This window comes from Panthera onca, chromosome F2 (genome assembly GCF_046562875.1).
Source record: "Panthera onca isolate mPanOnc1 chromosome F2, mPanOnc1 haplotype 2, whole genome shotgun sequence".
NCBI lineage: Eukaryota > Metazoa > Chordata > Mammalia > Carnivora > Felidae > Panthera > Panthera onca.
The window spans coordinates 44,363,041-44,379,711 of NC_138356.1; the positions used below are offsets into that span (position 1 = coordinate 44,363,041).

At 40.4% G+C, this 16,671-nt stretch overlaps 1 protein-coding gene across 1 annotated transcript in view; it reads left to right on the forward strand.

The window, feature by feature from the left end:
- LAPTM4B (lysosomal protein transmembrane 4 beta) overlaps positions 1-16,671 on the forward strand; it is a 77,347-nt gene that overhangs the window by 48,969 nt on the left and 11,707 nt on the right. The window contains exons 5-6 of the mRNA XM_060610993.3: positions 1,497-1,595; positions 6,219-6,314. Of these exons, the coding sequence (XP_060466976.3) occupies positions 1,497-1,595; positions 6,219-6,314 (195 nt within the window). The remainder of the gene's footprint in view (positions 1-1,496; positions 1,596-6,218; positions 6,315-16,671) is intronic.

Below are 16,671 nucleotides of genomic sequence, written 5' to 3' on the forward strand. Positions count from 1 at the left end.
CGGGGATACTGCTGACAGTAATCATAGTATCAGCAAAAAAAAAAAAAAAATCACCGTCTACTTTTATTTGTAATTACAAACCAAATAAAACAAGTGTCTTCAGTCTGTTCTACTTCAAGATCAGTCTGAGTTGAAGTGGTGAGGCTTATGGATTATCACGATGCTTAAGGATGATGTTAAAGCTCCAGTGACAGCAAGGCCCCGCTGACAAGCTGAGATACAGGAGTCTGCGGGGACCGTTATCTGAGAAAGCTGGCGGAAGGCACCCACTTAATTCTAATGCCTGTTCTGTTCATGTGGAGTCTTGTAAAGTGCAGCTAAAACAAGTTGTGGCTGTGCTCTATAGGCCTTAACTGGACGTGGAAACCATGCTCGCTTTTCTGGAGGAAAGAGTGTAGAGATGTTTGTGGAAGGAGTCATAAACTTCCACTTTAATCCTTTTTTTTTTTTTTTATTAGACACAGAAACAATATGATTTCATGTTGGTCTTGTGAACCAGCACCAAGTTGTTTTATTCTTACCTTTAAGATTAGTACTACAAAAACCCTTCCAGTCTCCAAGGGTAGGGACCAGTTTCATGAGCTGATCACAAAGAATGATACAGGTTTTATTTCTTGGGTATTTTGCCCAAAGCGAAAGGAGACTGAAAACCAGTTGGTGATGTTTCCTGGGGGCAGGAGGAGTCGGGCACATGAGTCATGGGTTTTCTTTGTATTCTTTCTTCACATTTGGAACCTCTTTGTTATGTCTCAGAATACTGCTCATGTGGAATCCAAACAGTTATGGTCTAAGGTGATGAAGAAGAGAGGAAAGGGGACATGGTTTCCCAAGCTGCCTTCCACGCACACTGACCCAGGCCGGTTAGAGGAGGGCTTCCCCCAGGCGGAGCAGGGGCTTCATGGTGGGGCCCCGTCACCCCCAATCATAGGGGCAGGTTTGGGTCCTCCTGAAGGGACTTCTTTGACCTGATACTTTATCCGTATGGTCAGATGGTAGGGCTCGGTCTTTGGTTTTTAATGCTGTAAATACCTACTAGTGTAAAAGATTTGCTCTTTGAAGAGAAGCAGCATTAGCAAAAATACTCTGTATAAATAAAACAGGATTTTAATAGTTTTTCCTCCTTGCCCTGTGCAAGCCCTTGAGAGTGGTCCAGAATTTGCATAAAATCTAAATGTCAGAGGTATATATAGACTACTGACTTCTAACTTTTTGGATCATAGGAGGCAGTGTTACATTTTCAGGTCTCATTTAATGAACCTTCCTCTGATTTTTCTTTTCACGAGTTATTGCCTGAATTATGAGTACACTGACCTCTCCCCACAAACCGTTTGTTACTCTTTAATTAGTAGAGGTAGGCTAGAAAGTTTGTAGGGGTCTTACATAATAACTGTCTGCTTTAACTAATTGCTTTTTAATAAGCATAGCTGGTGAATGCCTAAAGAGTATAATCCTGAATAATTAATGAGATTTGCTAATGAGGCACTTTTTATTTGCAGCCTCCTAATTTTCCCTACAGAGATGATATCATGTCCGTGAATCCTACCTGCTTGGTCCTTATTATTCTTCTGTTTATCAGCATTATCTTGACTTTTAAGGTAAGTGTGAATATCTTACTTACGGCTTAAATATTATTAAATGTATTCACGAATGTTGAAGAATTAAGCAAACATGTCAGTTTTTTTTCTTGCTTTAGATTTCTGAACTGTTTTATTTCCTAACAATTCTGTTCTTTCTCTTTTTTATATGAGAGTAACAGTAACCACACTTCCACAGGCCAACCAAAGGTTATTCCAAAATCCATTTGAATGGGAATACATTAATGTTATACATTAGGTTGTATGTCTTATATACTGCAACAGCCATTACAATGTCTGTGTGCACTTTCTTTTGTAATTTGTTTTTAAAATGTAATATATTTTGAACAGTGTTCTCTAACCATCTGGTGTATGAGTTTATCATTATTTAATAAATTACTTTTTGTTGGACATCAAGACAGTTTCTACTTTTTCACTTGTTAATAGTGCTGCAGTGAATATATTTTTTTAAATGTTTATTTTCAAAAGAGAGAGAGAGAGCAAATGGAGGAGGGGCAGAGAGAGGGAGACAGAGGACCTGAAGCTGGCTCTGTGCTGACAGCAGACGGCCTGATGCAGGGCTTGAACTCACAAACCATGAGATCATGACCTGAGCTGAAGCTGGATGCTTAATCGACTGAGCCACCCAGGCGCTCCTGCAATGAATATTTTTACTTCATCTTCAGTATATTTATTTCCTCAAGATACATTTCTTAAACTTAGAGGGTATGCGTAGTTGGAGGGCTTTTGATAGGTTGTCAAATTGATCTCCCCCCAAACTGGGTGACTGACACCCTGTCAGCACTGTTTCCCCCACCTCAACAGTTGAGTACCAGCTCTCCTTCTTCATTTTTGTGAACCTGATGGTAAAAACATCACTATAATTTGTGCTTGTGTGCTACCAATAAGTAAAAATTTCTAAATTGTTACTAGACTTTGAACTTTTAATCCTTAACGTCTCTCATTGTGTTTATTTTGGTGTAAACTTACCCAGTTCTTAAAAAAGCAAGCCTTGGGGCATTTGGGTGGCACAGTCGGCTAAACATCTGAGCGTCCAATTCTGGGTCTCTGCTCAGGTCGTGATCTCACAGTTGAGGAGTTTGAGCCCCGCTTCGGGCTCTGTGTTGACGGTGTGGAGCCTGCTTGGGATTCTGTCACTCCTTCTCTCTGCCCCTTTCCCACTTGTGCACTCTTGCTCTCAAAATAAATAAATAAACTTAAAAAAAATTTTTTTTAAATAATCAAGCATCCGTAAGCTTGAAGAAGCCTCATTTAGGGAGAAAAGTCACTTCAAGCAGGTAATATGATGAAGAGGAGTAGGGGATTATTTGTGTCTACATTTTCCCCACGAAACTCTGAATATGTTGATGTTGCCCGTGTAGTTCAGTGCTTCAGGTTTGGGCCAATTTTATACATGGATTTGGAGGCTTTACCCCTCCGTGTGGTTCTGCTCCTCTCCCAGCCTTCCGGCTGTGCAGTTAGCCCCAAACATTGTCCTTTGCCACCCCAGGTCACCCCTGTCACATGCAGAGTTGGCAGCACCCTCTGGCAAAAGGTCACCAACTATGAATCCTCTACTCCTGGCAGTTTGTCTTTCACAGGTAGACTCTTTAGTTTCTGCCTGCTTTCGGTCCCCCCACCTACCCTCCATGCTTTCAAGTTGTGCACATGTCTTACTCCAGATTTTATCATTTTTGCCTGAAGGAAGGTTAGTCTGACCAAGCCGCTTTCTGCCATTACCAGGAGCTCAGAGGCTGGGACCTCCAAGTGCTCTTGAAGGCATTTTTACTTAGTAGGCATTTTCATTTGTACTGGAAATGCTTGGAGTTGTTGAGTCTGATTTAGCTTCTGTCACTGCTGCTTCTCGCCGAGTGGCCAGAGCCATGGTTTCCTCATTTAATAACTAGCAATAATGGTGAAGAAAACATTCTGTACAGTGACTGTGAGGTTTAAGTGCCCTAATGGATGGGAAGATGTGTCATTCATTCATTTTCTCCGTAAATATTTATTAAGGGTATTCCGTGTGCCAGGCTGTGTTCTAGGTACTGGGATTTGGTCGTGAATAAGAACAATTTCTGCCCGAGGGTGCTTTTATAAATTGCAAAACACTTAGTTATCATTATGATCTAATAAAAGGCACAATACAAATCTGCCTCCAACCTGTGGGAAATGTGTACTTCTCCTAATATTTCGTTACATACATATCTATTAACTAGACTGCATTTCCTTGGGAACGTAGACTATGCCTTCATGTTTATATTCCGCTTAGCACTAAGCTGATGCCTTGCACGTAGAGACTCAGTAATGATTAAATAAATATGAGTCTACATGTTGTGACTTCACATATCAGTTTACCTGATCAGTGGCTCTCACGACCTGATTTCACTGTTACTGTTTAATAAGATTAATCACCACACTGGTTCCCTAGGAGCCCAAACCAGGACACGTAGTCCGTTTCAGTCTGTTCCAAGGCCACAAAGGGAGCAATGCTTACCACCTAGCTCTGCAAATACATGATGATTTGTCAATGCAAGGTTATTTGGGAAACATATTAGATATTTAATTCTCCTGAAGTTGAATAAGCTTACAGAAATGTCAAGAAAGAAATAAGATCGCTGAAGTCAGTTATTGGGTTTTTAGTGACAATAGGCCAGAGGTTTTCCCCCCTGTTGGAGTGTTGAGTAAGTGAATGCACGTGGTGTTGCAGGGGGCCCTCGAGAATGACGCCTGAGCTTGTGAAGTCCCAGTCCCCGGGCACTTCCCCTCTGCTGTTCAGCCTTTCTGTTACAGATTTGTCTTTGCAGGGGCCTCACGTTGTCTTAAAGAATAGCTACAGTTCACTGCTAAAAAAATGGATGAGTAGTCTTCTTACATAACACGTAACTGATATGTCCAAACATTCTTTCTTCTTCATTTGTATTGGAATTCCCAAAAAGTCTAAGGCTTTTTTTTTCCCACTAAAGAAACAATGGCATTACTGAGTAAACTGAAGCTTTGAGTAAATTGAACATACTGTGTACGTTGTTCAAGAAATCTGCCCTTCCTCTCTTTCTCATTGTTGATATCTGGTTTCAGATTATTGCTGTCCAGGAACATGTTGTAAAACAGCATTATACATTTTCATCCTAACATCCTCACAGCATACTTAAATATAAGAAGTAATCACCATTAAGTATGAATGCAGCTTAAGACAGCATTCTGAGTATACGACAGAGTGTTTTATCTCACTCTTCCGAGAAATGTTGACAAGCACCCCTTTCGTCCTTAAATGTCTTCTTTTATAACAAACAACTTTGTTTTATACAAACAACTTTGTTGCAGTGTAATTCATGTGTCGTAAAAGTCTCCTATCAAAAGGGTACAATTCGGTGGATCTTAGTATATTCATGGAGTTGTGTGAACACAGCTCTGTGGTTAAGCAGCATAACTTTAGAACATTTTTATCACTCACCACCCCCTCCCCCTGGCAACTACTAACCTACTTTCTGTCTCTGTAGATTTGCCTGTTCTAGACATTTCATGTAAATAGAATCATACAGCATGTGGTCCTCTGTGACTGACCGTTTTTGACTCAGCGTAATATTTTCCAAGGTTCATTCGGGTTGCAGCATATGTCAGAATTCCTTTCCTTTCTATGGCTGAACACTGTTCCATCGTATGCATGTACCACATTTCATCTACCTCCTCGACGGTTGATGGATATTTGGGTTGTTTCCACTTTCTGGCTATTACAAATAATGCCGCTGTGAACATTTGTGCACAAGATTTTGTGCAGACACATGTTTTCATTTCTCTTAAGGATGTACCTACGAGTGGAAGTGCTGGATCATATGGTACCTTCTTTAACCTTTTGGGGACCACCAGACTGTTGTCGAAAGCGGCTGGACCATTTTACATTCCCATCGGCAGCATACAAGGGTTCCAGTCTTTCCACATCATTACATTTTTTGATCAAAGAATTGTACAGCTAGAAAGGGATTTTGAAATCCTTTAATCCAGTTCCAGGTGATTGGAGCGGAATGCAAGCGGCTCATAGTCTACATAGAACACCTCCCACGAGCTCACGCTTTATTCCTGGCTCCTGACATTATTTATTCATATCTTTATTCGAGACTAATTCTAATTATCTTCTTTGGATATTTCATTATGAAAATGGGAAATGTTTTAGTGAATTTTATTGACCATGAAGCAAATTTATGTGCTGTGAACGTTTTTGAAAAAATTAACTTGTGTATGACTTGTTTAATCACGTATAATAAAAGTAAAATAAAGATCCCAAAGACAGAGAATTAAAATGTGATGAGAAATGGGTTAATAAATTGACCTGTGACACTGGGGGCAGTAAATGTTTGTGGCCGTTGATCTTTCCAACTACCTTTTCTCACAGATTCTCTCGCTCTTCCCTATCCCCCCCTCCCCAGCCCCCCACTGCCTTCCAGGGTGGTGTGATAGAATAAGCTATAGCAGCACCCTTTGGCAGAAAAGTACCCAACACTTGTAATTTTAGAGACTTTTTGGTTTAGTAGAGTTACTATGTGCACATACTAGTTATGTAAATAAAAGTTTTGTAACTGGGGGGGGGGGGGTTATTTAAAATCGTCTGAAGTTCAAATGAAAGATCTAATAGTTATTACTCACTTACAGGGTTACTTGATTAGCTGTGTTTGGAACTGCTACCGATACATCAATGGCAGGAACTCCTCTGATGTCCTGGTTTATGTTACCAGCAATGACACTACGGTAGGTGCAAAGTCATTTAATGTGGAGATTGCCATATTATGTGACAGCTGCTAGATGTTTCTAGTGTTTGCTGTGATCTTACTGTTGTTGACACATACTCATGAGCTGCTTAGTCATCAAAAGATTCATAGTTGAATGAAATGTGTTTTGTTTTCCTTATAGGATATTAAAAAACCTAGGTGGCTCAACTTCTGGCTTATTTTTAAAAATATTACAGATGGATAATATATGTGCCTTCCCCATATTTATGTATCTTAAACTTGAATTATTAAACCATGGTATAAAGTTCTAGGTATCAGTTCTGCCTACTATGACTGTGTGCTCTCACTTGAGAGAGAATTGAGAATGTGAGTTGAAACCTAGAGAAACGTGACTGTACAGAGAGAGAAATGAGGGTGGCAGAGGGTCCTATGTTTTTAACTCTTGTTTTGCTTCTGGTTGTTCATACTTAAAATTTTTAAACCTATTTAATAGGATTGTGGAAAACATGATTTTACTGGAAGAGTCCTCAAAATCATTTGTACTTTATGGAAATTATCTTAAACTGCCTGGCTCATAGGAAAAGTGTAAGCCCTCTAGATAGGAACCTGCCTATGTCTCCATCGAATTTGTACTCGGCACAGTGCCTGACGCATGCTCGGGACAAGTGCGTGCTCAAGGAGCAGTTGATGCAAAGGTTGGTGATGGATGACATGAATGTGTGGGATGGCTTGTAACAGATGGGACTGGAGGGGACGGAATGGACAGGACACATGGAAGGGTAAATACAAATGGCGTGTTAGGTCTAAACCAGAACAGAGTTTTATATTTTGTTTTGGTTTTTAAATTGTGGTGACTTACTCACCTTGTGACCTTACTGAAGTGATTTAATCTGTCCCTGACTCGACCTCCCTGTGTATAAGATGGGAATAAAACAGTATCGTGCTTTATATTAAATATATAGGTACAAGCTGATACACTGAGAACTATGTGGGATTTCTGAGAGAAAGCATGCTGTACACGAATCGTTTTCCTAAGTGCTCACCAAACATTTGTTGAGTTGACGCACGTGTGTGTGAGCAGTGGTTTAACAAGAGGCCATGGTCAGGTGCACGAAGCCCAACATACCAGATGCTGAGAGGCCCTTTTGTGGGGGGTGAGGTGGGGATGGGTCCTGCAGAATCCTATGCCCTGATTACAGTAAACACATGTTCTGCTCAACCCTTTAAAGAATTCCTCTTGGGTCAGTAGTCTCTTTAAAGAAATCGCTGTTCGTAATTATCATAATTTTGATAAAATGACTGGCTTAAAGAATTTTTTCCTTCTCTGAGTTTTTGAGTACTTAGTTACCTGTAAGTTTCTTTTTTCCTGCCCTTTCTTCAAGAAGAAATCCCAGAGTACATTTATTGTCCTGCTGATCTAATGAAAAATCTAAACAAAGTTTGAGATTATTGAATTTGAAGAACCAATAAAGTTGCTAAACAAGCAACCTCATCCTTAAATATCATGATGTATGGGACTTACAGAACTTTGAGAAGTATCTCAGAGAAGATAATGCCCGTACTGCACGTGTTTGTGTCGATACACTGTCAGCGGTGGTTGTTTTTTCAGTGCTTTCCAAAGAGTGGTATGTATTCTTAATAGAAGCAAGGTGGAAGGACTAAAAGGGTGCACATTGTATAGATATACCTTCAAATCCAAGGATATTCTGATATTTGTAGAAACTGGGATGCTTAGAGAATTTAAGAGCCATGAGTAAGTCCCTAAAATGCAGCCAACTTGCTTTGTTAGAGAAAGCTTTTATTTTCTCTCCCTTTGAAAGATTCAGAATTAGACATGGGATAGCAGGTAGGTTTTATTTAGGCGAATATAAACTGAAAATAGTTGTACTTTTCAACTGGACATCTTCAGCTCCTCTAATAATAGACCTCTTTCCTCAGAAAAGCTTCCAGCTTGGCAGTGGTTTGGAGTAACTAGGATTTGGGACCTTGGACGACTGCCAACTGCCGATGGTTTCCTGATGTTTTGACAAAGGTGTTGGGGGATTGCTTGGTAGTGGTTATTGGTCATTATCTTCTTGACTGTGCTGTACTGACTTGCTGTTTTTAAGACAGGACACTGAGTTGCTGATAATGTTTCTACTTTCTCAGAGTTCCCAGTGAACCTTTTCTTTTTCTGTGTGTGTTTAAAGAAGAGTATTTCTGGGGAAGGGAGATTTATCATTTCTCATAACTGGATTGCATTGATAGTCTAGTCCAAAATACAGTGTTAGATCATCACCTGAGTCTCAGCTTTCTGACCATATTTTTAAAGATTTTTTTAGGGGCGCCTGGGTGGCTCAGTCGGTTAAGCATCCGACTTCAGCTCAGGTCATGATTTCATTGTTCATGAGTTCGAGCCTCACACCAGGCTTTGTGCTGACAGCTCAGAGCCTAGAGCTTGCTTTGGATTCTGTGTCTCCATTTCTCTCTCTGCCCCTCCCCTGCTTATGCTCTGTCTGTCTGTCTGTCTCTCTCTCAAATATTTTTAAAAAATTAAAAAAAAAAAAAAAACCACATTGTTAAAAAAAGATAATGGTATTGTGCTTATTTTTAAAAGAGTCCTTACTATACTAAATTAATAATGCTTTAATATCATACAATACCTAGTAAGTGCTCAGATTTCCAGTGCCTCATAAATGTCATAATTTTTCTAGTGGTTTGAAACAGGAACAATGGGTCACTCTGTATTTTAAGACTCTAATTTTGTTGTTAAAGAAACTAGTTTGTCCTACAGACTAGATTTGTCTGACTGTATGCCTGTAATGTAGTCCTCTGTATTCCCAGTAGATTAGTACTCGGATCTAGGGATTTTCCATATTCATTACCCCCACCTTTTTTTTTGCAACATGACTTTATAATTGATCATTTGTTCTTCCGTCAAGAGGCAGATAATGTCTGACTGATTCCGCCTTTTTGGAACGTCAGCAACCAGTGATACCTAATGCCTGGATTTGGTGATTGATGAGGGGTTGCAGGATGGTGACAGGCTGCCAGTCCTTGTTCACTACTAGCTGGAATATTTCTGTAAAGAGAAACTTTCCCTCATGTTCGATTGGGTTACCCAGAGGTACTTGTGACCTGGATAAATATACTTCTTTTTGTTATTTATCAGTTTTCAAAATGATACATTGGTCTGTCATTCTCTAGTGGTGACCAGTGAAGGTTTTGTTTGTTTTGTTTTATTTTGCTTTTTATGGAACAAATGAACTCAGGAAAAAAAGGCCTGTTATGAGAAGAGTCTGGGGGTGTCCAGTTGGAAAGTAAAGTGTCTTGATAAATTTTGTCAGTAAACCTAAATAAAACTTTAACCTGTTATTCCATGCCTTTTTGGAACTTTCTAAGGGAAAAATATAAAAGCTTTCTCTAAAAAGCTCGTATATTATATAGTTTATATCTGTATTAATGTTCAAATTGTGCCATTTTTGGCCAATTGGAGCCTCTTCAGGTTGGCACCCAGATCTTTTGACAGAAGTGTGGCTTCCTTGCTGTCTGGTTGACAAGATGCTCCAGGCTCCTCTCATCCATTTTCTGTCCGAGACTCAGAATCAGCCATTTCTCCAAGGAGCACTGCTTTCTTTAGGTGGAGACCATAATCTGGATTTCTAGGTTTGGACAACATATTTCTTTTAAAAAAATTTCTTTAACATTTATTTATTTTTGAGAGAGACAGAGCATGAGTGGGGGGAGGGGCAGAGAGAGGGAGACAGAATCTGAAGCAGGCTCCAGGCTCCGAGCTGCCAGCACAGATGCGGAGCTCGATGCAGGGCTTGAACTCACAAACAGTGAGATCATGACCTGAGTCGAAGTCAGTTGCTCAACTGACTGAGCCACCCAGGCGCCCCAAGACAACATATTTCTCTTTAAGCAGGGCTCCGCATGTTTAAGAATGGTTTTGACTAGAACGAAAGGAGTTAATGTTAGCATTCCAACTTTAAAAATCCCAATATGCCGAAGCCTCACTCTGAGACCTGAGTGGGGGTTGGAGTGATCTAGTTCTGTCATTTTCCCTGGACTCCATAGCTATATTAAGATCCTCGTAGCATGTAATAATGTGTTTCTCTTTTGTCCCTGTCTTTATTGGGAATCCACACTGACATAATAACATGTTGCCTTTCACTTCCTATCAAGTATTAGGCCAGATGGCTTTTCTCCCAGGCTGAATAGTCTCAGGGTGACCTCTGTGGAAGCATCCTCTGGGGGCTCTCGTTGGTAGAAAATAAATGTGTTCTCTTTTTAAATTTTTTTTCTTCTCTAAAATAGTACACATATTATTAGTCATATATGTACTCTTTCGAATACTGCTTAGGTGGAGGACAGAGGAGTTGTCAGGTACTGGAACTCATTCCCTGAGTTAATCTAACCTCCAGTTTCCCAACCAAACTACAGCAAAACCTTTAAAAGAAATGATTAAGACAGAGTGGTCACAAACTGTTAGTTCATAATGCTCTAGGGTCTTGGTATTTTTTTTTTTTTCATGGTGCCCATAAGCCAAAAGGAATACCTAACTGTCCATTGCATTAAGTAGTCAGGTCCAGAGAATCTAAGAGTAGAAGTGAGGATAATAGGGGCATCTGGGTGGCTTATTTAATTAAGGGGTCGATTCTAGATTTCAACTTAGGTCATGATCTTTTTGTTTGTTTAAAGTTTATTTTGAGAGAGAGGGAGCACAAGTGGGGAAGGGGCAAAGAGAGAGGGAGAGAGAGAATTCCAAGCAGGCTCCACATTGTCAGCTTATAGCCCAACACGGAGCTTGGACTTATAAGTGATAAGATCATGACCTGAGCTGAAATCAGGAATCAGGTACTTAACTGACTGAGCCACCCAGGCATCCCGGCTCAGGTCATGATCTTGTGGTTTGGGAGATAGAGCCCCATGTTGAGCTCTACCCCTCCCTTGCTCACTCACTCTCTCTCTCTCTCTCTCAAAATAAATAAATAAACTTGGAAGAAAAGAAAAATGAGTATAATATCTAACAGTTGTTGCTGTGTTTTCCTTGAAATTTAAAAAAATCCCACAGTGTCCCCTCTGAGTCCCTGTGTCACGCTGTTGGGTTCCCTGAGGAGACACACTGTTCCTTTGAGGACATTGTTATAGAAATCACTTTCCAGATACATATTATATAATATCACATTTTCTCCCCTACTGCCATCAAAATTTGGCCTTAAGAAGAAAAATGTATCAAATACTAAACATGGAGATTATAGAAACAGATTTCCTTCACATTAAAATGTATGCACATTGAGATTTTAAAAACTATTTTAATCTATGCAGTCTTGTCTTGCTAACACCAGTGAAGATTTGAGTCATGGTAATACCCAGTATTTAGTTAAATCCCAGAGTAGGGAACCTGATTCCTTTGGAATTGGAGCACTTTAAAAGCAGTGAGATTAATATTTAGCCAAAATGATGTCTGAAGTTCTGATTCCAGATAAAAAAATCATAGACTTTGAGTAATGTAGGAAAATTCCTAACCATTTATGGATAAACAGGAAAATTTTAAACATCATAACATAGAGCCTGTTATGCCATGTCACATTGTGGGTGCTAATCCAGATTAACATTATATACAGGCTTACTGTGTTGACTTCAGAAAGTATTTTGCCGTGTGGGGCCCTGTTTTGAGTCTGACTGCTTGAAAAACACAGTTAAGAAAAAGTCAGGGACCTGATGAAAGCCAGATTATCTCCCCAGCAGCTCTTTCCCTCTGAGGGACCTGAGATTAAGAAAGGCTGACCTTGGACTGTCAGAAAAGCCCCAAAACAAGTTCTTGGTTGGCTGGGGCGGGGGGTGGGGTGAGGTTGCTGGGGGTGGAGTGGAGTGGGATTTAGTAGTGGTCTCAATGACTTTTAAAATTTGTGCATAAAAAATACCCCTGTTTTTCCCCCCGTTGTTGCTTTTATTTCTTTATTATTTTTTCTTCCTGTTGCTTTTAAAAATCAGATGTTCATTCCTTCCTAGGAATAGGTTAGGTATGGTTAGAAACAAGTTCCCGACCAAGTAACATGAGTCTTTTATCTCCCCCCATGCCCCCAAAGAGAGATTTTTGGTTATACTTCAGAAGAAGGTCCTTCATACTTGAGAAGCTAGACTGATGCCAGGTGAATGTACAGTTCTCATCTTGCAGATTCTTGAGAAAACTCATCACTTTCTGAGATTGTGTAAGGGGGGCTTCCCCAGAAAACTAAGTTACTAGGCTGGCTCTCAAGATCTCTTCCAGTCCTGGGCATCTCGGATTCATTAAACATACTTTACAAACAGCGCACATCTTTCATCACTGTCGTTTGCCTGTAGGAACCTGAGGGTCCAGAAGCAGTGAGGGGTGGGGGGAGAGAAAGGCGCTCTAAGAACACGACTGCTAGAGAGTTTAAAACTGTAGCCTGCGACTTTAGACCCTGAAGCTTCTGGCCTGCTACCTGCTGGAATACAAAAGGGGGATCTTACTTGTAACATCTCAATCGTAGATGTCCTTTGGCCTTGCAATTTAATAGTTTATATGATCTCTCTAAGCTTCTTTTTTTTCCCCTTGTAATTTTAAAAAGCCAAGGCAGATGTGAGAGGTTGATAGAGATTTGGTAAACTCTCCAATAAGCAGAGAGAGCAGTTAGGAGACTGTCTCCAGAGTCAAGGTGACTATGACGATGGAGACGATAAAGGTCTGATCCAAGGCCACGGTGGAGAGAAAGAGGAAGAGGAGAAGGATTTGAGAGAGCTGTAGGTGGTAGAAATGCAAGTTGATAGTCGAGGGGATACGGAGTAAGATGAGTCTCAGGGATATCTCTTGTGTGTGACTGTACATAAAACATAAAACCACTTAGCCTGAGGGTAGGACAGTACCTTGGAAGGTACCTGGTCCAACCACCTTTTGGTGTGCTGTTCTTATGCATCAGCTTCCTCCTAGACTGTCGACAGACTGCAGCCAGGACCATGTGTTCTCACCTCCTGTGCCTGGCACCTGCCTGAGCGGGGTGAGGAGTGAAGCAGCTACACAGTTCATTGAGCTGATTCTTCTCAAGTCAAGTTACAAACCTTAGAAGCAGCGGTACTTTGCGGGGGGAGTGCACCTGGCTGGCTCAGTTGGTGGAGTTTACGACTCGGGGTTGTAGGTTCGAACCCCATGTTGGGTGTAGAAATTACTTAAAAATAAAGTCTTTTTAAAAATTAATTAAAAAAAAGAAGCCGTGGGACTTTTTTATTTTGCTTGCTTATTTTTGCTTTTTAGCACAGTGGAAGGGATGGGAGGGTGACTTAGAGCGGGAAGAAAAGCAAAGGTTAAAAGGAAGCTTTGTAATGGCAGGGCAGCCGCCTTCTTCAGAGTTGTGCTAAGCAGTCCTACTTCCTGTAACTCAGCCCCACACAGCTTCCCGATTGCTCCCACATTCACACGGCTGGTTGTGCATGAGATTGCACTGGCTGCCCCCGAGATTTCCTCCTGAAAGCTTTTCACCTGCTCTCATGTATGTTCTACAGTTCAAGCTGACCGGGTGTGATGTTAACTCAGTTCATGTTTCTTTCCTTCCATTGTAAAATACAGCATTAAAAAAAAAAATCTCCTGGTCTGCTAGAAATTATCTCTGACCCATATAACTTTTCAGTTATTTCATCCAATGAGGACATGGAGCAGTCCAGTCAACATACAAATATTTGAAACCTAAAAGTTCTGGAAGAACATTTCAAATAAACCCAGTTTCCTTGTGACCCTGGATAAGAGGCTATTAATCAATTGCTTAATTGTAATCCTCCTGTAATAATAGCAAGTGAGAACAATTAATAGTAGTTTTGCAGTGAACAGAGGATTAAGTTACCCTCAATTTTCATTGCAGTTTACTTTAAAACAACACAGAAATGGACTTACGTTATCACCCTTGTCCAAAAAAAAGAGTGTGTATTGATTTTTGCTCTAGGAACAAATGAGACCTTGGATTTTATTTTTTAACATATTTTAAGAAAAGTTTCTGGGTATGTATTTTAAGGAAGCAATTTTAAAAAATGTATGTTTGTGCAGCATTGTTTTTAACAGCAAAAGTACCCCAAGCTCATGTTTTTTTTAACGTTTGTTTATTTTTTGGGAGAGAGAGAGCACAGAGAGCAGGGGAGAGGCAGAGAGAAGGGAGGGAGAGAGGATCCAAAGCAAGCTCTGCACTGACAGCAGAGACCCTAATGTGGGGGCTCGAACCCATGAATCATGAGATCATGACCTGAGCTGAAGTCGGACACCTAACTGACTGAGCCACCCAGGCGCCCCTAAGCTCATTGTCTAATAATTAGAGACTGGTTTGGTTAAATAAGGATATATCCACTTGACAAAATATCATTATTGTCATGAAAATTATTACGAACAGCGTAACAACAGACGAAAGTCTTGTGATGCTTTAAAAAGCAGAATATGGAAGTTGGTAGTGCACTTATAGCTATGAAAAAATGACGCTTGTAGGCACAAATTAGACTGTAATAGAAAATTAAACATTGCTTCATTGGATGCTGGAAATGAAAGCAGGAGACATTCTCCCTTTCCACTGACGTGAGGGAGGGAGGGAGGTGTACAGGGAAGGGGGAGCTGGGTAAAATGGGAAGCTGAGATCTGAGGTACTGAGCGTTATTCCTGCCGCCTTGGCCGCCTCTGGAAGGAGCCGTGTAGAATCATTAAGGAGGAGGCACAGTAGGTGGCGTAGCACATCAGGCTGGGGTCGCGGAGAGGAAGTAGCTGGGATGCCTTTCATAGACAGCATGATAGCAGGCCAGCCATCCCTTCCACTTCCTCTGTAGTTAAATGAGGTGTTTTTATTTTAGACAAAAGTACAGGTTTTTAAAGGTGTATTCATTTAGATAGCGTTATTTAAATATTAGATATTTAAGTGCTCAAAACCATTTTAACTTTCAGTTCGGGCAGCTATGTTAATTTGGTATTTCCAGACCAAATAACTCACTGGTGAGAATTTTTGACCCAATTTGAAATATTTGAAGTATGAGTTCTTTCTATATTCTGGATATAATCTGTAAAAGAGTCTGAGTAGCTTCTCTGTTGAGAATTAAGAGAAATAATGACTTCCTCCTATAATATCAAGTAATTGCAGCTTATAGTAGTTTTGCAGTGAATTGAGGATAAAATCATCTTCTGTTTTACTTGCCTTTGGAAATGATTCCTTATTATGTAGGCAGACAGGGCTCAGTGGGGATTTCTTACAAGAACCTCCCAAAAAGTCTGTTTGTGTTCTCTCCGCCTCCTGGCATGTTGGAAACAAGATGCCATCAGTTGTAAATTGCACCATTATTTCAGGTACTGCTTATTGTAAGGTGCTGTCGATTACAAGGTGAAGCCTCCATTCAGGGGTTAAAATGTACGAAAATGTGTATCTTAGAGGTAAAAAATGTGATTATGTGTATGTTTACTTATTTATATCATACGGGAGGATATTAAAAAAGTTTGGAAATAGCTAATCTAGGTTCCTTAAAGATAGCCCAGACTTTATGTCCGTGGTGACCCTATCCCAAATGCCCAAATGGTTATTTCTGTTAATCGTGAGGATTCATAAGCCAGCTGTCTCCCCTTTTCTGTTTGGCATGAGTAAGGAAAAGCTCGTCTAAACAGGCCAATATGGTGTGGCCAATGTAAGACACGCCGCCTGTTTTAAACAAGGTACACTGTAACTGTAGATACATTGTGGACCATGTGGGATGTAAGAAATGGTGAAGAAGAGAAAATATGTTGACTTCTTGGAATTAATTTAAAAGGACCTTTTGGAAGACCTAAGTGCCTCGAAATTCTGAGATTGTTTTGAGGCCGTGTAATTTCATATCTGACATTATTCTGTCTTCCAAGGGCAGAAATCAGGGTAATGCTTTTCCTGAGTACGGGCAAAGGCAAACTTTCTATAAAGAGCCAGAGAGTAAATACTTTAGGCTTTGTGAGCCAGATGGTCTCTGTCATAACTATTCAGCCCTGCTGTCGTAGTGTGAAGCCAGCTGTAGATAATACATAGATGAGTAAGTATGGCTGTGTTCCCATAAAACCTCATTTATGGGTGCTGAAATTTGAATTTTATGTAATGCTCACAGATCACAAAGCATTTCTTTCTTTTAAACCGTTAAAAAATGTAAAAACCATTCATAGGTTATAGGCCACACAAAAAACAGGTGGCAGGCCAGATTTGGCCCACGTAGTTCACAGACCTCTGCTTTAGTGGAAGTTTAAGCCAAGTTCTCTAGGCATTTGTAGGACAACTGTTGGAACCATCCTGGGGAGTTTAAGAATCCCAACTTTTGGCCTTGGTAGATCTCAGAGTTGAGCTTTTTCTCCTGCAGGCGGGTTCACAAACAGCACCTAACCCTTTGGCGTTTTT